The sequence below is a fragment of the Pestalotiopsis fici genome (genome assembly GCF_000516985.1).
Source record: "Pestalotiopsis fici W106-1 unplaced genomic scaffold PFICI_Scf_2, whole genome shotgun sequence".
NCBI classification, from domain to species: Eukaryota; Fungi; Ascomycota; class Sordariomycetes; order Amphisphaeriales; family Sporocadaceae; genus Pestalotiopsis; species Pestalotiopsis fici.
The window spans coordinates 6,300,779-6,323,951 of NW_006917092.1; the positions used below are offsets into that span (position 1 = coordinate 6,300,779).

Sequence of the window (23,173 nt, forward strand, 5' to 3'; positions counted from 1 at the left end):
AATGAATTGTAGTGAAAGAGGTTTTGGGTGCTGGTTGGCGCTGAAGATTATGTTGTGATGAAATATTTCTATACACTACGATCTCAAACATGTGAAGGGCTTTATAGTTAACACTTATACGCTTATCCGTCTCCTCGTGGGTGGAAGATCGCGATGCATGTTGATGTTTACTGCCAAAGATTGTTGCTATTCTGACGTATGTGAAGATATTTCTGGACGACCTTCTGAACGACTGTTGATCTTGTACCTTTTGAAGACATATTCCAACTAAGCCTCGTGGGATGTTTCTAAAAGGGTGACCAAATGTAAACGCCAAGTCGCTATATCACGAGATAGGATTGTAAGAATCAGCCAGCGCAGCTTGGCAACTTGACTGGCGGCGGAGTAGTAGAAGCCTCGACGAATACGGCCGGAAATTGCCGATTGATCCATGATCAGGAATATGAAGCATCATGTTCGACGGTGGCAGCTGAAGGTGTATTGTTAGATGCGCCGTTTTCCTGGGATCTCATTGAACCTAGTCTAGCAGTGGCCTTTGGTCTCTTGATACAAACAGCCATGCTGCGATATTCACTGGATCTTACTACTGACGCATTTCCTGGCTAATCACTAGATTCTTACAGCTGCTTGCCTGGAAAGCCAATCCTTGGCTCTTCAAGATTTTGACAAGACGACTGTCGTAAAGTCTTTGCTTCCAATGGCTGTCGCATGACGAGTAGGCGTCTATAGCTTCATTTTGTCAGATCACCACCCCACAGGATCGGTGGCCCAATAAAACACAGTCACCCCAGACTCGGTCAGTTCTGCACGGCTACAGGGCATTATACAAATGCTTGCCAGGTACTGTCTTCTTGGCATCTTCATAGATACTAGTGTAGGATGGCACGCCTGGAGAGGGCGCAATTCTGCAAGGAACGGGATTATCTATCTCAGAAGAACTATGACGCAGCAAATTATATTAGGCAATCATAAAAATAGGTACTATTCTTCTCTCCGATACAGTTGTATATGCTTTACGGGGCTGGCTTAGTACCAATGTGAATATCCCAGCAGAATAGGAGTTACAGGATGATGGATCATATCATCTGCTGGCGAACGATGCTCATTGATCCTCACATCTCCGCTGAAGATTAAAGATGATTCCCGATCACCCGATGTTTTGCGGCCCGAAGCAACATCCGTTGTATTTGTTTCCCAAGGTGCTGTTCGCGACTCTTATTAGTTTGAGCGACCGCATGAGAAGTTCAAACACATAGGAAAGCCGGTGTTCATGTATATCTCATACATGTTATCCAGCAATTGAAATGCGCCCAGGACCAAACACCGCAATATCCAAGTCAAAGTACTCTCATTAGATCGCCTTGAGCTAAAATTCGAGCTTATCTCATCAACAGATTGAGATGTGATCTACACAGCTGGAAAACGTGCGCGAGAAACGGATTTCCTTGGCAGTAAGGGCGAACAGGACCCGCTGTCCCAGATGGAGAAACCTCCACCAGAAGGATTTTTCCAAACAGCTTGCCCTGTCTCGAATGCGCTTGACTGCCCCCCGGATTATTTGCTTGGCGTGCGCTTCAAGTCATATGATTCTTCCAGGGGCCCTAGGCGTAAGTGGGTTCAGCTTTGCCTGATTGATTCAAGATCGTCATTTTCAACAATGAAGAGAATGATTCCAAAAGAATTTCACAAGAGCTCAGTGTATTTGTAGTAGCACGAGTAGATGAACGCAAGCTAGAGATTCTGGAATTGACGCGCTGGTTCCTATTGAGCATCTACGTGTTTCGACACAACTTGGCTTACAAGACAAGCGCAGAAGCACGATTATCCTTTCCACCTATGTCTATCATCTGACAGAGTCCTTTGTGCACTAGCAGCCAATCCTCACCAATTGCCCCAACAGCCTGGCCCATTTACAGCAGTGTCTGTATAATCAGAGGTGCAACTGCCAGCAACAACAACCCCGTTCCCGTCACTGTCGTCTTGGATCCAGCGCCATCCGAAGTCTGAGTGTTGCACACTGCAGAAATCAACTTGAATTCTTCCGCATGTTGCACAAGACATGTTTCGCAACTTCCATCGCAGGTGCACGTAGATCGCTCCCAGCCTACTGCGGTCGCATTGCTGCAGCAGGGCTGAAAGATGGAGAGAGTGATATTGTCGCGATCGTTCCCAGTCAAGAGACTGCACTTCCCAGACTCTGGAAATTGTAGAATGGGTTCTGAGTGGTTGTAAAGACTTGTTGAGTTGCTGAAGCTGTTCATTTTGGATTGTGGTTGGTGGGTCTTGTGAATTGAATTGGAGAGGTTTTGCCGATTCTTGAGTGACACGAATTGCGCGATAGTTGAATAAGAGATGCCACTATGAATTCAAATCCCGTGCGAGAACTCCGGAGGAACTTCAACTTAATAACATGTTACACCTCGTTATGTTAGCTGAGTGTTGGTTTATGTTCATTTGTTGTCTGACGTCACAGCTGTATTACCTATAAGGCCCTGGGGACGCCGAGCTTCTTGGCTCTGCTGTATCGAGATGTGGGCAAACAACACGCCAAGACGCCAGGATCGTAGGTTTCTTTAAATATTGGCCAAGACTTACTCTGCCACCCCCAATCAACTATACACTTGCAGTATATACACTGGCGATCAAATAATCTGAGGACGTCTTCAGGAATCCATGCCTGACTTTTACCTAGTTAATTGACAGGGCCAACTCATCCCGTGTCTTAAGCCTCCCACTTCCTCGATTTTGCAAAGCAAACTTTGGAGCACAGATCATTCTAATCGATTATGTACCTCTTCCCACTGTTTGCGTTAAACGAATCATTCTTGATGGAACACCACTGGTCGGATAGTCAGCTCATGACCTGGAATTGAGCCCCGTCAGCACAAGCGTGTAATGGCACGTAAGAATGGGGCAGGGGCTACAATAGAACTCACGGAAACAACACTTCCACCTTCAGGAATCTGCGGATCCAGACAACGACAAGTCCTCATAATTTCCAGATCTCCAACCTGGATGATTCCCTTCCACCTCATCGGTACGGAGCGCCGTTCCCCGAATGACTGTTGGTGTCTCCAGTAGATTCCTCGATCGCAAATGCCACAGCGGCTTGAATATATCGCATGGTACGGAATTATCGTCCCTGATGTCTTGGCCATTCACGACTCTTTCCCAATTAGCCGCAACCTCTTCGGCAAGTCGGACCATGCGGTCGACGATTGGCTGTACCCCGATGACTAATTGAGTCATTGTATAAGTCTGGATCAGGTTCCTGAGATCTTGCCCGTGTGGCCGGTCTCGAGTGAGGTCGGATGGCTTGGTCATAGCCCATATGTTCATGCGATGGTGAATGTGAATCATACCCAGCCAGACAAGAATCTTGCGCCAGGCAAGATCTGTGTGCTCCGGCTTGTCAGCTTCAAGGGGCAGTATGTCTATTGCGCACTGAATTGAGGTGGTTCTTGGGCGAGTGAAACTCGCTGACATCACATAGTTCAAGTACGCTTTCCATTCTTGTTTCTCACTTGATTTTTCCGCACTAGTTTCACTGCTGTGTAGATCAGCATCGGGGTGGTCCTTCTTTGCGGCCAGTGACTGCGTTCCAATACGATCCAATGACAGTTCATGGAATATGCCTGATTTCGAAGTCGCCTCGAAAATTGTGATGATGGTCGGGATAGCCGAGGCCCAAGTCTTCTTCTGCTCCAGAGCCGCTGCTTTCAGTAATAAAGGCAGCTGCTGTTGGATCCTTTGCAAATACTTTGCCCAACAGCGAGACTTCTCGGCCATGACCTTCTTCTCGCACAGAGGAAGATGCACATCGAGTATCGGCAGAGTAAGATGCCTTATACAGAACCCTAAACCGGGCTCGCGCATCGAATTAGACAAGGATTTGTCAACGAGCCCGTCTTTTGCAATAAGCGTTGCTAGGTCGACCACAAAGTGTTTTCTTCGGTCTCTCGGTGTTAGTCGGTGTCGGCCGCCTGTACGCCTCTGACCAATGTTTGATTGCTGGTCGTGGGCCCTTTCCGGTGCGAAGACATATCCTGAAGACTCTACCAGGGGATCTTGACCACCATCAGGCTTCAGAGGTCGACTGACTTTGCCGTCGCTCGGCCACGACGATAGAACTTCATCTTGCAGAGTTCTCTCAATCTCTGCCAAAGACGGCGGCAATTGAGAGCTGCTTCTTCGTGGATTTAGAAGCAGTGCATTATTACAGAGGCGAGCGACGAATACTATCGGGTCATTTGATGCTGCTGTACTGAGTTGCTTGTTGGAATCGTCTTCGGCCGCTCCCGTGTTGGGTCGGGCTATTCGTAGCACTCGAGGTGTAGCTGTACGGTCCTCCTTTTGCCTACAGATCACAACGCGGAACAACGCTCCTGAATAGTCCTGGACAAAGACGTCCAATTTGAGTAATTTCGAAAGTATCCTGTTCTCTAGAAACCTTCGATGGGTGCTGTTCTTTTCACTGAAGTCAAAAACGTGGGCTTCAAGACATTCATCCGCGTCTGTTGACGCATCCTTGATTGCGAAGGTGGTGTAATATTTCTTCGAATCCCTGGCATGCGAAACCACGAAAGCTTCTCCCAACACCGTGACAAGGAGTGATCTTAGGTCCCGATCGTTGGCGCCCATAATGTGGTATAAAGAAATTTCTGCTTGCTGAAATGCAGGCAAGTCGTGAAGACAAAAGCACGAGTCACATGTACTTGAAAAGCTGAAAGGTGATATTTGTATGATATACAGTGCAGCTATATTATGTTGGAACGAATTCTGGAAGAGAGGTAAAATGTTATTCATGTTTGAGGGTAGCCTTCTTTTCAAGGGTCGGGGGAGATTATTGCAACCTGGGGGCCGGTCGCTCCACCACGTACAGGTACATCTTGATGCATGCATTGCCACGCAGATTGTGCATTTATTGAGTAGATGACCCTCCAGTCTCCCCATCGGCTGATCCCTGTGTTGCTGCAATGCTCCATTGGCTTGATGCACTGTGCGCACATCGTGAGGCTGGTTGCGGAGAATGTAAAATGCAGGCGCCCAATGCGACATTGGGCGTTTTTGCAGGCTTGATATGCGTCCAGGGCTCGTCTGACTGTGATTGTAGAATGAACCGTTCGAGGGGCAACAAGCTGTGTGCTATAGATTGGTCAGATTGGCTGTAGTCTCGCTGCATCATCAGGGATCTTCTATCCAACAAGTCAATTGGGAATCCTATCATTTGCAGTCTTCTTGGCCGACTTTTCGGGCTCCATATCAAGGACTTGCTAAAACGAGGACAAATTGCGTGTTGGTCGATTTTCAATTTATGGAATAAAAACAAATCTGCTACTTTCTTTCGAGCTGTTACTTGAGCATATATATTTGGCATCCTTTTTTTCCATCAGAGAACAACTTCTTTTTTTCTAATAGCGTTAAGCAAAGCTATGATTTTATTGGTGGCCCAGATGGAAATCATCTGTCGCAATCTCACCAGTTAGTGCCCCTGGAAAACCTGCACTTGGATGCCGGATGGTGCATCGCAGTAGGTAGCCCCTCAAGACAAGATAGAATCATGATTAGTGGCCCAAGATCGTTTCGCCAGTTGCAGAATTGCATGGTCTCACCGAATGTGCATACGAGACGCGGATATTTTCATGAGCACTGAGCTATGATTTGTGTCCCTCAAAATCAGCCTTGGTAAGTGCCTTTTTGACAATCGTCCCCATTTCAATACATTTTGGGCCGCCAATCAGGAGACCATGACTTACCAGGGCTGTGCTGGAGATGCAGCAGCTGGCGGCATCTCATTGGTGCCCCAAAAATCCAGCGAGTGCGTGAGTGAAAGTACCTCGACACGTAAACTCTTGAGTGGAGATAACATACCAGAAGCATCGCGAGGCGATGTGTAAGAATGACCTTCCAGATCTAGTGTCATGCCTGCTTGAAAGCCAACCAATAAATTACTGATCACCCTCCTGCTAAGGCCTGTGGCATTCTTTCCCTCCATTTCAGTATCTGCATTCAGAGTGAGCTTCGGCCAGCACGAACCAGATACGCACAAAACCAGTCTTGCTGTTGGCGCAATCGATTTTGATCTTCACAAAAATCAGTAAGTATCAGGGCCAGTGGAATATTTCGCATGTAGCATTTATCCAGAGGTTCTCAAGCGATGATATGATACTCATGCTTATTTACTGTTTTTACAATCAGGTTTCGGCCGTGAAGCCCCGACTCGCTCGGGGCTTTCACAATCTCGGAGAACCATCATGATCATCACATAAGGCAAGATGGCCGCAGCCGCCTTCAGAACCAGAATGATTTTCTTCAACACGATATTCCGGAGTTTGATGTTGGGGAGGCCACCGCAAGTAATGCATCAAATCAAGCATCAGAGCAAAGCTCAATAAACCTAGACTTTGGCGCTTCTGGCGAATGGCCTCCTGCCTCATCCGGATCGTATGCTCACCCTTTTTCTCACTCATGGATGTCAAATATTTGGACCCAAAACTCTTACAACACCTCTCTCCGGCCTCAACACCTATTCCTGCCTTCAACTGAAGTTTTACAACAATGGCCAAGCTGCATTGGTGAATCCGATGATCCCTTTCTCTCTACGGCGACACAGGGTTCAATGTGTGCTGACTTCTACGTGCCGCACACGCTTGCGAATCAATTCGATCCCTTATACCCAGGCCATCCATGTTCACATTCTTTCTGCCCCAATGTTCAAGTCTCGCAACCAAGCACTGCCAGCCTTGACGCAGATGTATTCACACCTTTAGACTGTCAAACTCCGTTGGGATCATCTTGGTTCTCGCCAGTTCCTGTCCTCTCTTCGACTATGGACTTTCGTTGCAATCTATTTGACGCAGGTCGGAGCCCTGATGCACTGTTTGGAGCAGATACATTGCAGCACATGGAGATGTCTTCAAACTATGGTCACGACACGACAACTGCCTCGAACATTGCCTTGGAATCAAGCACTGCCAGTACGCCCGCAAGTACTTCCACATCGACGCCCAAGACGCGACTCTCGAAACTGGTTTGTTCTAAAGGCCAGTCAGGGCCCAAAAAGAGAGTCGCAATTGATCCTATCCCGCCGATCAAATGTTCGCATTGTCAGTGGGCGCACTGGGATCAAAGCAAAGTCAAGTAAGCTGAATTTGGCAAATCACAATGATATTATACTAAACAATGCGAAGGTGGCATGAAAGGAATAAACATTTCAGGTGTAGCCATGCTGGATGCACGGGCAAATCTTTCTCAAGTAAACGAGCTCTGCAGAGACACCTAGAAACAAGCAAGATCCACCAGAGCGACGTCCTTCGATGTTACCGCTGCAGGTGTGGTTCGTCTACAAACCGTAAAGACCACCACGTAAACCACATCAGGACTTGCAACAAGTTGTGAATCCACTGTTCCATTGCATTTGCGACAGTTCAACTACAGACGGACAGTGTCACACCGCACGAATCAGCTGCTGTACATTTTCGGGGCGATATTAGACAACTCTAGCACAGAGTTTTGGGTTGTCTCCTTTGACTTTCTTGTTACTCACAAAACAAGCTGCAAAGTCCACAAACTTTCCGTTCATGAAAACGACATGACAATTCAAACAGTGACACACGTGTTGGGCAATTTCTATTCTGGCGCTTAGGCTCTCGGCCATCAACTGCTGGTCAGATGGTCAGTCAACGAAACACCCGTCCGCAGAGACATCCGAGCCGATGGGCTAGTCCACGGATGGAATCATGTTTCAGCCGATGAAAAGCGACAAATTTTGATTGTGTACAAGTAGCGTTGGTACAAATATGGAAGGCTGATATCGTTATATTCGATCAGTCTAGGAGACAAATCCCCTTTGTGTATTCCCATCATCATGAGCCAAAAAGAACAAAAAAACCAGTAAAAGTAAAAAAAGATCAGGCTTCGGCCTTACAAAGTACTTACATTGAATCTTCATATTCCTTATAGTAATGTGAAATGTTGGCAATACGCCTAAAAAGGATATCGTTAAATCTGAAATTGGGAGCGGAGATGAGCTTGGGCCTGGGTGCTTTATGCGCCCATCGTCGTCGGATTTTCGTCAATTATTCATGCAGGCAACCGTTACTTGCTTGCTGCGATGGACAGATTGTGGCGCAAGGCTTTCATGAATTTGTACCTAGGAACCTACTTAGGTAGGCAATTGCATCACTCACTCGTGTCCACCAACTTACCAGCATACAGATTGACATGCCCATCTTTTTATAGGGAATAGTAGTTTCGCAGAGTAAATCTTCAGCACGATAAGCGGAAAAAGACATACACTCCTATCACGAGAGTAAAAGATCATTGCTTTTGGAGTGATTGATTTTGGTGGTCGAGAGCCACTGGATAGATATCGTGCAGCTTATGGACAAAATTGCACCAATTCCTTTCAGGATTCAAATGCGCCTTCACATTCAGGTGCAAACTTGCATAACGTACATGTATGTACTAAGTCAATACTTTCAAGTATTAGTATCCCCTCACTCGAGACGATAAAGAATTGTTCCAAAGCCAAGCTGATCATACCCACCGCTCGTAGTCCCATAGTCACCTCCACCACCTTCTGCCCCCCCGCTCTGCTCGACGACGAGATCGCGATATGCCCCAGTCCATGACGAATTCAGTCCTTTCAAGGAGCTGTAGTGAGCAAATAGCAGCTCATTGATCGGACGGATGGTTCCGCGGCTCGAGTTTGATATAATGGGCTGGCTAACATCCGAGTTGTTGTAGGTGGTGTATGGTACATTATAGCCGAGATTGTATTTCGATGCATACTCCGAACTTCGTTCACTCGTCAGCGCATGTTATCTTGGTCGGATATAATACTCACCCAGCGAGAATCCGGTTGTTCAAGTATCCAAAGAGGTCGACACCTTGGTTGTATGCTTGCTGGGCAAAGGCACCCAAGAGGGCGAAATCAAGCGTCGCGTGGCCTTGGTCTCTGCCCGCCTCTTGGTTCTGACCCAGGACCTTGCCGGAGCCACTCTCATTGTACGTGACCCAGATTGCTTTTTCAATGGCGCCATTACCTTGTCCACTCTTGAAGTATGTAACGGCTTCGTTGGCCATAGTCGCATTATCAGACAGGACACCAATGGCGTACATTGAAGCCAGATTGCACAAGTCCCAGTTGGCCCAATAGTGATCAATCGCAGCATCGTTGTGGTTTACCAAGAAATTGTGATTCATTGGATAAAAGACATTCTCGAGCATCGAGGTAAGGTTGTTCAATCCCTTCCAGCCGGAATATGTGCGAAGAATCTCTCCGGCATTTGCGAGCTGGTATCCGTAGAGACCACTGGCGAGATACTTGTCGGATGTGCCGTCAATGGCCGTCAGAGTCGAGGACCAGGCATCGAGAATAGAACCAGAGACATCAGCGTACTGGGTGGATCCTGTGACCTTCCAGTATATGGCGTTGGTGTATGCTGCGGCCGCATCTCGGTAGAGCGAGGGATAGTTTTCGGTACAGTCGCCCCCAGAGCCTCGACAAACTGTCGCCTTAGCGCTAGGAGTATATTCGCTGTATGCATGATTGACTAGTTTGAGCCAGCCGGTGTACATTGGCTCTCTCTGCTCGTTGACGAAAGTCTTGATACGATTGAAGTCGGATTCCGTATGCAATAGGCCAGGGTGTGTGTAAGTAGTGGTATTAGGATAAGTAGGAGTATTGGGAGAAGTAGTAGAGTTATGGAAAGCACACCTGGCACCGAGGGCCAGCGTTGCCAAGTACGATATAATGATCGTTGTCTTCATTTCGAAAAGTTTCGACACCGCGTTTTCCGTAGATATGCTTGACCTGGTTGTGGGGAGATCAAGTCAAGTATCTGGACTGGAATGAATTGTACATTTATACTTGCTGGCTCCTGAACGACAATTGCGAACTGATAATCTTGTCGATCTGTGAGTAACAAGAAACTTCGAGTTATCTCTCCGCGAAAGTCTCTTGCTTGAACACGTGTGTCCCCTGAGGGTATCCCCATGGGGAAGTCAGCCTCTGATGCCCGGGGTACTGTGGAGGCCGGACATACTGAACTCGAAGTCCTCCAATTGAAAGAGAAACCTCCTTGACTGATGATTTCCGTTCGCAACCACAAAGAATTCGCTCCCTCAGCCGCGATGTTCTTGTGATATCATACGGGCCATCTTTCGGAACATGAGTGGACAAGCCAAGTACTCTTATACTCTCTTTGGTGTGTATCGCAGCCGTGGTTGAGCTAACCTCTGGGTAAAAAAGTGTGGATCAAGGGGTCGTTTCAGATAGAACGTATTCATTTCCGACGAACCAAAAGCTAGCAATAGGGGATGAAAGCTATAAGTCGAATGACTACGCGTAGAAGTGTATTAAGCAGACTGAATAATTGAGCGTATGCACTGTGTAAACTGCTCTTGCTATGGAGAACCCTGACTCTAGACAAATTTGATACGTCTGCTGCGTACCTATGACAGTAGTAAAGACCTTGCTGGATAGTCGAACCGTAGCAGATTTTTCTTTCACGCAACAAAATACTACAAAACTATAGCGAATTCGCTGCATTGTGCCATTCCCTAAAATTATCAGCAATACGGCAAAGCCGTGTTGGAGCAGCTTCCGGCTATGAATGATTGAGATGCCCGAGGCAGGTCTGCCTCAAAGATCTGCGCTGAAGGATCCAGAAAATGATCAATTATGTGGACCAGGCCCTGTAAGCGAAGTCAGTGGGTGGGCAAGTGGCAGACTTTCGAGAACCGTCAACTCACATTCGTCACTGGAATGTCGGCTTCAGTGACAGTGGATGCATTGTTCAGTCGTAATTGATCTCCATCGACTTGAGCCCCGATGTAGAGAAATGATCCCGTTTGGAATCGCAAAGCGGTCGAATTGAAAGCCGATGACTTCAATTCAGTGTTTGGCACATAATGGTGCTGGAGTAGGTTGCCGAGCCACCATTTGCCCTTTGGAGTGTTTGCAAAGGTCTCAAAGTACTGACCCGTCTTATCGAATGCTGTATTGGAGGGCGCAAAAAATGTGTACTTCCAGCTTGTCGGTGTATTGAAAGCTTGCACGAATCCTGTTTGTCTTTTTAGCATGGTATTCCCCATCAATTCTGTTATTGGCATGCACCTACCGGGAACATCTTCCACCAAAGCCGAAAGATTCGAGAGCTCCGGTCTAGTGTGGATAAAATTCAAGAGCGTCGTGATGCCCGTGGGGACGGGGGCAGTGTAAGCGCTGCTTGGTACCGGAGCATATGCTAACAGCTGACGATCGACAATGCTTGCGTAAACAAGCGATGTCAGCTGGGCGAAACAGGTGATGCTCAACTTCATTGAGAAATGGTTGTCTGAGAAATGTTTTGAGAACTGACGGGGCCAGACGCTGGCATCAACCGTGATTCAATTCGTGTTTTTCACAAACGTGATAATTATCTATCCCAGGTCGACTATAGCGAGTCCTTCTTAGCTAATATCTGGGGGCGGTGCATCCTGCGGGGATGAAATGAGGGGGCCCCACAACAATGTCGCATCACGAAGTATAGAACTCGTATAATTCGACGTGATCCGGCCTCGGGCCAGGTACCGGATAGTTCTCCGGGCCTGGACACTAGTTCCTGGTTGATCGCGTGGCTCGACAGGGAGTCAAAGTATCTATATCCCTACCAGCACTATATACTGGTATCGTAATATCAATCAAGCGCTAGATGTCGGTCCTTCTAAGCTTGTGTTGGAGTTGAACGTTCTGTGCACATTGTGGCACTGAGAACTACAGGAAAGATGCAGCTCCTTCAACTCTTACTGCTGTCGCTGCCTGGTTTGGCAAATGGCCTGGCAAAGAAACCACAATTGGGTATATGCGCCTTCCCGTGATGCTTCTCGTTGATACATGACTAATCTCAATGTCTGTTGTAGGCTGGAACTCTTGGAATGCCTTCAAGAACAACATCAACGAGACTATCATTAAAGCCACGGCTGATGCTTTGATTGACCATGGTCTCGTGACAGCTGGCTACAATTACCTACTACTGGATGACGGTTGGGCTGCATACCGCGACGAGAATGGTTTACAGCAGGCGAATTCTACTCGCTTCCCTAGCGGCATTGTAGGAATCACGGACTATGCGCATGAACGGGCGTTGAAAGTCGGCATATACAGGTTTGTGGGCAGATCCCTGAGCAATATTTGTGTGAAATTTCTCTTGCGAATCTGACAATTGGGATTAGCGACGCCGGAATCTTGACTTGTTCTTTCAAACCTGGTAGTTATGGATATGAAGAGCTTGATGCCGCCACCTTTGCTGGCTGGGGTATCGACTACCTCAAGTACGATAATTGCGGCGGTTTTCAGGCCAACACACTTGCCCCGCAAGAACGCTTCTGGCGCATGGCGCATGCCCTGAAAGACACTGGAAGGGAAATCTTCTACTCGCTGTGTCAGTGGGGCAATCAGTTTCCGTGGCTCTGGGCCGATCAGTTTAGCGACTCGTACCGCATCGCCGGTGACATCCATGCATCGTTTGCTTCGGACAGTTCTGGTGTGTGCACGACTGCGTATTGCCTGAATACAGGATACGCCGGGACAAGTGTTCTTACAACGATTCGAAAAATGCGAGAGCTATCATATTTCCAGAAGCCTGGATCGTGGGGTAAGTTCTGGTTCCGTTACTCTGTACTGCAGCCGCCTGCTGAGCACGAATACGCTAATGCAACATCTCTCACAGGCGACATGGATGCACTAGAAATCGGTAACAATGCAATGACTGTTCTCGAGGAGCAGACTCACTTCTCTTTCTGGGCCGCTCTAAAGTCACCGCTCATTGCTAGCACCAATCTGTTATCAATTAACCAGTCATCTTTGGACATGTTGCTCAATCAAGAAATCATAGCAATCAACCAGGACGATGCGGGGTTGGCTGTCAGTTACGTTCCAGACCTTTCGTCGGAAGGCAGCGTTCAGATCTGGGCCGGCCCGCTCACTTCAGGAGACTCAAAGTTCGTGATTCTGGCTTTCAACGAAAAGAACAACACTCAAGATATCTCATTCGATCTGGGAAATGTACCCCAGTTCGCAAACAGTGGTGGCGGGAGCAGTCGGATTAGGGACGTTTGGGGACAGAAGACTTTTGCGGTCAATGGCACAGTTCTTCTTAGCCAGGTGGGAGTGCATGAAACCAAGGTACTTGTTTTCTCATGATAGGTAATTGGTAGTTCATATAGTGGTTAATTTGCAGATTAACGGCTCGTCGTTGAGATGATCTTGTAAACTTTGGCACGATACAAATTGTTAGATAAGTGCTAATAAGCGCATAATAACTAAGAACCAATCTTTTGTGGTGCAGTGGTAAAAACCCCACCATTTGACACAAATCTTCAATGTTAGCTCATCTGGACACAGCGCCTGTCGACTTGGATGATCAGCGGCAGTAAGAACAGGCGCGAAGGGGGAAAAAAAAAAAAAAAACGCAGTGGGGCATGTACTAAACACCCCAGGAGCGAGGCCGGCCACACCGCGTCGTTGTACCATACAATTGCCAAAAACAACGAGAACGCGTTCTATACCTAGCCAGTCCTGCAGTCGTACAGCTATTTCTACAGCCATGGGACGCCATTTGACTGAAGAAGAGCAATATCGTGTTCGTACGCTACGTTTCGACGCCGGCAAGACTTACGAAGAAATCGGCAAAATTACCGGCTACACATCTCATCAGATTCGCGGTGCCCTCGCCGAAGATCCGAAAGAAAAACGACAACGGCATGCACGCGAAAATCGTCGCCGCGGCCGGAAGCGACAACTCACGAAGCAACAGGAGGAAGATCTCGTCGAATACGTTACTTCCTCGAAAGAGGGCCGAGAAGCATCGTTCCTAGAGATCTCGATGACGCTTTTCAACTGTGTTTCCGGCATGTACGCGATCCGGGCCGCGCTTCGTCGCATGGGATTCAAACGATACGTTCCTCGACATGCCACAGTATCCACGCAATGAATCCGCTTGGTACAATGTGACTACCGTACTGTTTTACTCTTATGATAGGCCGTGATTCGCCGTGCCATCTCAGCAACCAAATTGACTACCACCTGGTCGGGTCTTTTGGTCAACGTTGAACGAAGAATGTAATTTCGCCGGCAATAATCTGTAGGTGCAGCCAGGTCCGCGAGCCGAATGAACGCTACTTCAGCATCCAGGAGTAAAACTTTGGGGGAAGGTGCCCTGTGGGACACCTTCGTATATATATAGTTTCCCGTTTAAGGACGGCTTATAGTCCGTACCTGAATTTACCCACTTTTCCCCGAATTGTCTTTTTTTAGTGTCCCCGGCGAGGTAATCGGAGCTATACGCGTATACGCAAAACGGCTAAAAAAAAATTATAATATAATATATAATTATTTAATAAAGGCAATAATTATACGACCGTTTAATAAGGATAATAACTAATATATTTAGTTTAATAGGAAATAGCGTAACCGTTTAATAAGGATTATAATACCGAAATAATTTAATAAAAATAAAATATTATTCGTTTAATAAAAATAAAATTATAATATAATAAAATAGCTTATAAAAAAATAATATTTTTACCTATTTTTAAAATTAATATTTTAGGATATATATATAAATTAGAAAAGTTATTAATATTTAAAAAAAATAGGAAATAATATAAATAATAATAAATACCTAAAAAGAAAATTTTTTCCTTATATTTAACTTTATAAACGTAATTTAAAGGACCGGAGATAATTAAAAAGCTTTAATTATATTTTATATTATAATAAATAATAGCAAAAAAACGTTAAAAAATTAAAATTGCGAAAATACCTTTATAAACGAAAAATCTACTTTTATTATAGCTATTTAAAATATTTATTTTTTATTTTTTAATTAGGACCCTAAAATAATTTATTACCTAATAAAATTTATAAAATTTAATATTTATAAAAACCTATTTTTTATTATATTTTTAAGCGCGGAATTTCTTTTAAATATATTATCGGAGTTATTAAAAGACGTAATAAAAATAAAAGCATTTCCGAATTTATCTATATACGGCAAATTTAACGGATCGGAAGCTATTATTAAATAAATCTTTTATTTTAAATAAAAATTTAAAAAAGCCGGATACGCCGCTTTTAAACCGTTTTTTTATTTAAAAATTATTAATATCTAATATAAAAGAGCCGCAGCTATATTTTTAAATAATAACCTTATAATTTAGCTGGCTTTCGGAAAGGTATCTTTAAACGCCGCTATATAAAAAAATATTTTTATAATCGAATAAGCGTTAAAGGAAAGATTTTTTATATAGCTAAAAAATAACGCATTAATCGAATTTTAGGATAAATTAAAAAAGCTCCGATAAAAAAAAAAATTTTTAAGCCGTATACGCCGGAAAAATACGATTTATTTTTTAACAAATAAAAAAACGGGATAAGCCGCGTTTATAAATAAATAATTTATTTTTAATATTTTTAAAACGATATTCGCTATAAAAAATAATTATAAATTTCCTAAATAATTTTAAAAACGAAAAATTTAAAAAAAAGCTATAAAAAAGGTTATCGGATACGCTAATATTTTTTTATAAAAAATCTTAAATATTTTAAAAAAATATTAAAAAGTTTTCGAAACCCGGGATAAAATATATAAATAAATAGCTAACGACGTCCGTTTTTAAATATTAAAACGGATTATTAAATTAAATACCGGTATAAATATTAATTAAATATTATTTAAAATATATTTAAAATATATACTTTTTTTAGCTATTACCTTTAAACCCTAATTAGCTTTATTTAATTAAGTTAAAATATAATTATATTTATAAATAATCGTTTAAAAATATATAATATCCGGTATTTTTCCCGATTTATTATTTTTCGATTTTTAATTTTATAACGATTAAAAAAATAACGGAAGCTAAATAGGTTTTTTTAGGCCTTTTTTTCGTAATATTTAGGTTTAGCAAAAAAAAAAAGCTATTTAAGCTAAATAAATCGGGTTTTTAAAGCTAAACCTTAATTTAGGGATATTTTTACGGCTATACGGATAAAGCTTAAAAAGAAAATTTCCTTAAATCCTAAACCGTATAATTTTTAAAAATCCGTTTATTAACGGTTTTAAAAATATCGCGAAAAAACGAATTTATTTTTTTTACGGAAAGCCTAATTATATATAAATATAATATTAATTTTTTACCCGATTATAAGTATAAAAAAAATTATATTTAAAGGCATTTATTTTTTTTAAGCCTAATATAATATTTTCGAAACGGTTATAAATATATTTTAAAAAAAAAGCTTATTAAAGCGGTTAACGATATTTATTTTAAAAAAATCGAAAATTACGATATTTATAAATAAAAGGCTTTTAAAAAAGCAAAAATCGAAAAAATCGAAAATAACGCATTTATCTTATTTTTCTTAATCCCGTTACGATCGGCAATATTAGCTAATATTAGTAAATTAAACGGTAACGAAATAAATAATAAATTACGGAAGGAAATTTTAAATTTAGCCTATTTTTTAACGTAAGCTTAGGAATAAGCGGCTAAAAAGCAAAAAATAAGCGAAAATATATCCGTTTTTAATTTATTTATTTAAATAAATAAAAACGGAAATAATTTAAAATTAAGCCTTTTAAGGAAATATAAATTTAGGAAAAAAAAAACTAGCTAAACCGCCTAAATTATTTATTAAAATTAAAGGCTAAAAAGGAAAAAAACCTATTAATTAAATTAAAAAATTAAAAAGGATTATGCTTTTAAATTTTATATTAATAAACTTTTTTTAAGCAAGCCCGGATATAATTAAAAATTTTAAATATTTTATTATTCGTATAATTAAAAAGATTTAAAAAAAAACGGCTATCCCGAAAAAATTAGCCGCCCGGTTTATATTAGCAATTATCCGTTTTTTAAAAATATATTAAATATCCCCGGTATTAAAATTTAAAAATATTAAAAGGAAAAATATTATATATATTATATTAAAAGATGCTTATATAATTAATTAAAAATCGGACGTAAATTTAATTTTAAAAACTTATATTAATTTTATTAGTTTAAAAAAGCGGCTAATAACGGAATTAGGTATTTTACGAATATATATTATAATATTATTTTTAAATATATATAAGGTAACGGAATTTGCTATATTTATAATAAATATTAAAAAAATAACGGAATTAATATAGGCCTTTATTTATTTTTAAAATACAAAAAAAAACTCCGCTAAATTATTATTAAATTTATTATAATTATAAAATATCCGAGTAATTTTTAATATCCGAAAAAGCCTATTAATTATTTATAAAAATAAAAAAAATAATAAATTAGTTAAATTATAAGGATTATAATTAACGTAAAAAAAGAATTATAATTTAGCATTATTATTTTATCCCGAAAAACTAATTATAAACTTTAAAGCATTTATATTTAAAAATAAAGCAAACGAAAACGATTCTTTTAATAATTTAAAAAATAAAAAAACTTTAGGATCCGAATCGGAAAACTAATTATTTAAAAATAACCTAAATAAATTAATAAATTATATCCGGGCGGATATAACGAAAAAACCATATTATTATATTACTAAATATACACTTATATATTTAGATTTACGGCAACGTTAAAGCATAAATAATAATATAAATAAATTATATTTTTAAATTTTATATTATGCTTTAAAGAGGATTTTAAATTAAATATAAATAAACGCGAAAAAACCTTTTATATTTTATCTTTTTTCGTATAAATTACGGATAATAAATCGAATAAAGCGGTATTTTATATATTTATTTTAAAGCAAACGGATTTTTTATTTAAAAAAAAATTTATAAACGATATATTTTATCCCGAAAATAAATCGATAAAAAAAATTTAAATAAATTTTAGGATAAATTAAATATTAAATTAGGATTATTAATGCTAAACGAATTAGTAAACGAAATATAGCGGATATTTTATATATACCGCGATTTTAAAGCTAAATCCGTAAAAAATATACCTTTTACCGATTTTTACGTTTATAAATTACGAATTTTAAAAAAGGTAATATTATTTAAAATAGCCCGGAAACGGTAAATATTTTTTTAGCAGTATTAGCTTTATAAATTAATTTAAAACGAAATAAACGCAAATATATATAAATTTACGTATTAAGCTAACGGAAGGCTTTCGGATTAAAATAATTAATTTATTTTAGTTCCGAAAAATAAAAACGAATTAATATAAAATTTAGGGCTAAAACCGAGGCTAACGTTTAATTATAAAAAGGTTATTAAAAAAATACCGAAAATAAATATTTTATTATTAGCGGATATATATAAAAACTTTTCCGATTTAAGGATTAGCTCGTTTTCGTTTTTTAATTTAAAATATATATATTAATATATATTTATATATTTAAACGACCGGTATTACCTAATATTCGATATAAATAAATTTCGTTAGCTTTAACTAATTAAAATATTATAAAAATTTAAATCCGTTACCTATTTAATAGCGGAGCTTATAAAAATTATTATAAAAGCTATTTTAAGCCTAAGCTCCGAACTGTTTTTTTAGCGCGGGCTACCCTAAATAAATTAAAAATGCTTATAAAATATATGGATAATTTATTTTTCGTATATACTAATTTTCGTAAATAATAGGTATTTATTAGAAATTATTTATTTTTACGTTTAAATTAAATAAGGCTAAAATTATTTTTTAAAAAGGTGTCTTTAGGTTTAAAAAAGATATTAGCCGTAAAAACCGTTTATAAAATCGGAGGCCGATTTATCGTAAAAATAAAGCGTATAAAAAAGTTAAAAAAATTAGCTAACGCCCTAAAATTAAATAAAAATAAAAGCCTTTATTAGCGCTTTTAGCCTAATCCGAAAATAAATTAAAAATTTCTCCGAAATTAGACGCCCGCTTAATTATTTAATTAAAAACGTATCTTTTTTATAAGGATTAATAAAGGCTATTTCCTTTTTAATCCTAAAAAAAAGCAGCTATTACTATAAAAATATATAAATATAATCCTAACCTACCTATAAAAAGATATTTAAACGCATTAGGGTATAAAACGGGATTTTATATTATTTAAATATAGAATAGCGTATTAAAACCTATTTTTTATAATAGTTTTTTATTTATTAAATCGGAATAAAATTATAAAATATATAAACGTAAGCTATTTATAATCGTTAAATTCGCTAAACGATATAGCTATTATTTTTTATTTAAAAAAATATCCGTTATTTTTATAAATTATAAGCCTTTAACTTTTTTCTTAAATAGCCTAAACGTTAAAGGTATTTATATTAAATAAGCCGGGGAGCTTTATTTTTTAAACGTCTAATTAATATATATTAAAGGAAAAAAAATAAAGTAGCCGACGCCTTTTCGAAAATAATTTTTGCGTTTAATAATTATTAATCCGAAAAGGTGCTAATAAAATATGGCTATTTAGACCCCGATAGTGCATAAATATAAAAAAACGGCCCGGGAAAATACGAAAAACTGCTAAATACTTATTAAAAATAATATCCGGATACCTTAAAAAATAAATTAGTAATTATTTTATTATTTAAACTAATAATAATTAGTAATAATTTTATTTTATTATTTTTAATAAATAAAAATATAAAAAAATATACGAATAAATTTTAGTATTCGGATATATATTTATATTTAAAATATAAAGTCTTTAATAAAGCGGATAAATTAAGGAATAAAAAAATAGCAATTAAATCGAAAACGTTCCGTTAAAAAATAATATTTTATAATATAATAAAAATAATATTTAAAAAATTTGCTTATATAAAAACTAGGTAGCATCCGCTTTTAAAGCGGCCTATAACGAAAACGGATATTTTGCGCTTATAATTATTTTATAAAAATTAAATTAAATAATTTTTTAATTACCGATAGCAGCGGATATAATCGATTATTATGCTAAATATTTATAATACGTTTAAAACGGGTATAAAAAGCTTAAAGCACTTTTTTAATTTTTTTTATCCTAAGAATTTTGCTAAATTATAGCTATAGATTTTATAAAACCTTTCCTTGCTAATATAGGGTATAAATATATTTTTATAATTATTTGCTATTTTTTAAAATATATATAAGGTTTTTTAACCGTAAAAGATATTATTTAAAACGCTATTTAAAAATAAAATAATTAAAAGTCCTACGCGGGAATAATAGCTATCGCTTTATATATAAATCCCGGATTAATTTTTATCGCGGATAAATTTAAAAATTTTTTAAAAATAAAAGATATTTACGTATAATCCGCCGTATCCGATACCTATATAAAAATTATAAAAATATATAATAAAATATATTAATTTATTTTTGCTAAAGCAATTAGCTAAAGGCTATTTTTAAAACTTATTAGCGTAAAATAAATATCGAAAATATTATAAATTTTTAAAAATATAAACGCGAAATATATAAAAATAATAGGATAAAGCCTTTACGAAATCTTTTTCGGGTATATATTATAAAGAGCTTTAGAAATAGCTTTTCTATTTAAAAATTATAAATAAAAAAAATAAAAAGCAGATACCCTCCGTATTTTAAAAAAATTAAAATTATCGGAGGCTTTATTATTAAAAATAATATTCGTATAAAAAATAAAAATAAAAATATTTAAGGAAAAAAAAGCTAAAAAAATTACCTATAAATAACGTTATTTATTAAAAATAAACTAATTAAAAAAAAACGATTTAATAATATTATATTAAAAAAGAAAACCGCCTAAATTAGCTACGAAATAAAAAGGCTTATTTCGCATCCGTAAAAAAAAAAATAATTATTATTTATTTTTAAAAATTTAAACGGATTAGCAGCTATTAAATTTTTATATAATTATTATAAAAATAGCCTTAAATTATTTATACTAAAAATAAAATATATTAAATAAAAAGAAAACGTCCTTTTCCTAAACAAGCAAAATATATAAAAAAAAAATAAAAGGGAAATAATAAAATATCTAATAATAATATAAACGTTCCTTATTTAACCAAGCTTTTACGTTCCTGCTATTTAATAAATTTTAGGCAAAAATAATTATTTTACCTAAATTTAGGAAATTACCTTATTATAATTTTAGTATTTTTGCCGTTTATCGAAAAAATTTTTTTATTTATTCCTCCTTTTTCTCTTTAATTTTTATTTATTTTTACCGCAGCTTTTTATTTATTTATATTATAAAAATCGTAAAAATTATATAAATAACTATTTTAAACCGATAGCTAAAAGCGCTTATAAATATTATACCTTTTAAAATAAACGGCGTACTTTAAAAAGGCGGCCTTACCGTAATAAAGATTTTTTTAATTATCTATTTTTTTTACGAAAAATATATAATAAAAATTATTTTATTTATAGCTATTATACGTTTTAAAATATAAGCAAATATTTATATAAACGGAAGCAAACTAATTAAATTATTATTTTTAAACGTAATTCCGGATATATAAAAAACGGAAGGTTTACGCTAAAATAAAATCCGAAAGCTTTATAGCAAAAACGCGGCTTTAATTTAAATAGCGGATATATTTTTCTAATATTTTTAATTCGTAATCGCACGCTATCCGCCTAAAAAGCATATTAATATACCTAAATATTTTATAAATTTATGCGAAATTATTTTAAAATAATAATTATTTAATATATTAATTTATTAACGAATTTAATAAATTTTAAAAATAATAATTATCGCAAATAGCAAAATAAAATAAAAGCTAAACGCTTATTTAATTATATTTTTTCCGGTTAAAAAAAATCTTAAAATATTAATAATATATAAAAATACTAATTCGGGCTTTAGGATTTTTCCGTCCGTTATTAAATTATTTTTTAAATTTAAAAATATTTATTTTTTAACGATTTATCCGGTTAAAAAAATCGTACCCGCCTATTAGGGTTTTTATATTATAAAAATATTAGGATAAAAAAAGGCTATCGATTATAAAGCTTTAAAGGAAATCCTTAAAAATATCCTTAAAATTTTTATAAACCGTAATTTAAACCGTATTATAAACCCGTCCGCTTCGGCTTAATTTTTTAAAAAATAAAAAAACGCTTAATTAGTATTTAATAATTTTAGGATGCTTTTTGCTTTTTTTAATAATATTAGCTTAATATTTAATAAACTTATAATATCCTTCGGAAAATAAAAGGATATTCGGGTAACGGATGCTTACGCAAAAATATTCGAATTTATATTTTTTTCGTTTTTTTTAGCCGTATTATTTAGGAATTCGTTATTAGCAAAATAAGCTAACGCTTTTTTTTTTAAAGATTTTTCCGATTTTAAATTAGGCTATTTCGTTTATAAATTTTTTATTAATTTAAGTTAATTTACGTTTATTTTAAACGTTTAAACTTTAAAATAAAGCTTTTTTATTTTTTTTTTCGGGATTTTAAATTCCTAAACCGTTAATTATAAAATATATAATATAATTAAACGCAATTAAAGCTTAATTAATAGCTAACCTAAAATCGCTAATATATTTAATAATAATATTATAAATAAATATATTCCGAATTAAACTAAATAAAATAAACCGGGAATAATAATTAAGCTAAATTAAAAATAAATTAATTAATATTAAAATAGCTTTTAAATTTATTACCGTTAAAAATAATTTAAGTATTATAATTAAAAAGGTATCTTAAAAACCTTTTATAAATTAAGGCAAAAATTTTTAAAATAAATAAATTAATAATAATTAATCCGTTTTAAAAATAATCCTTAATTTCTAGGCAATTATATTTAAACTTTTAAATAATATCGAAAAATTTAAAAAATACGATATAAATAACCGGAATTGCTTAAACCGTTTAAAGGCAACTTTTAAAGCAACCCTAAAAATAAAATTATTTATAAATTAGCTTAAAATAAATATACTTTATTATTAAAAAATAATAAATAATAATACTTTAGCTAATAATAAACCTATTTATAATAATTTAAATAGCAAATCTTCCGTTGAAATAACTAAAAACGGAATTACCGGAATTAATAAACGCCCGAAAACGGATAAAGGCGACGATTTAGGAATATTTCGGATTATATAATTTAAGGAAAAATAAATAAAAAAATTATATTATATAATTTTTTTATGCTTATTTTATAAAAAAAATATTTTACGCGAATAAATTATATTATAAATAAATAAAT

At 36.8% G+C, this 23,173-nt stretch overlaps 5 protein-coding genes across 5 annotated transcripts; 2 read left to right on the top strand and 3 right to left on the bottom strand.

Annotated features, from left to right (window-relative positions):
- Positions 1–2,955: 2,955 nt before the first annotated feature.
- Positions 2,956–4,641, bottom strand: PFICI_04095 (uncharacterized protein; the record flags this gene model as incomplete). The annotated part of the gene is made up of 1 exon (XM_007832676.1): positions 2,956–4,641. One exon carries the CDS (start codon positions 4,639–4,641, stop codon positions 2,956–2,958), a length of 1,686 nt encoding a protein of 561 aa, XP_007830867.1.
- A 3,857-nt stretch (positions 4,642–8,498) lies between these two features.
- On the bottom strand, positions 8,499–9,774 carry PFICI_04096 (uncharacterized protein; the record flags this gene model as incomplete). Its single annotated transcript, XM_007832677.1, has 2 exons — positions 8,499–8,799; positions 8,849–9,774. The coding sequence occupies 2 exons, from the start codon at positions 9,772–9,774 to the stop codon at positions 8,499–8,501; spliced, it is 1,227 nt and encodes a 408-aa protein (XP_007830868.1).
- Positions 9,775–10,575: 801 nt separating this feature from the next.
- On the bottom strand, positions 10,576–11,328 carry PFICI_04097 (uncharacterized protein; the record flags this gene model as incomplete). Its single annotated transcript, XM_007832678.1, has 3 exons — positions 10,576–10,701; positions 10,759–11,069; positions 11,127–11,328. The coding sequence occupies 3 exons, from the start codon at positions 11,326–11,328 to the stop codon at positions 10,576–10,578; spliced, it is 639 nt and encodes a 212-aa protein (XP_007830869.1).
- Positions 11,329–11,894: 566 nt separating this feature from the next.
- PFICI_04098 (uncharacterized protein) lies at positions 11,895–13,189 on the top strand (the record flags this gene model as incomplete). Its single annotated transcript, XM_007832679.1, has 3 exons — positions 11,895–12,151; positions 12,220–12,641; positions 12,717–13,189. The coding sequence occupies 3 exons, from the start codon at positions 11,895–11,897 to the stop codon at positions 13,187–13,189; spliced, it is 1,152 nt and encodes a 383-aa protein (XP_007830870.1).
- Positions 13,190–13,592: 403 nt separating this feature from the next.
- On the top strand, positions 13,593–13,979 carry PFICI_04099 (uncharacterized protein; the record flags this gene model as incomplete). Its single annotated transcript, XM_007832680.1, has 1 exon — positions 13,593–13,979. One exon carries the CDS (start codon positions 13,593–13,595, stop codon positions 13,977–13,979), a length of 387 nt encoding a protein of 128 aa, XP_007830871.1.
- Positions 13,980–23,173: the final 9,194 nt, after the last annotated feature.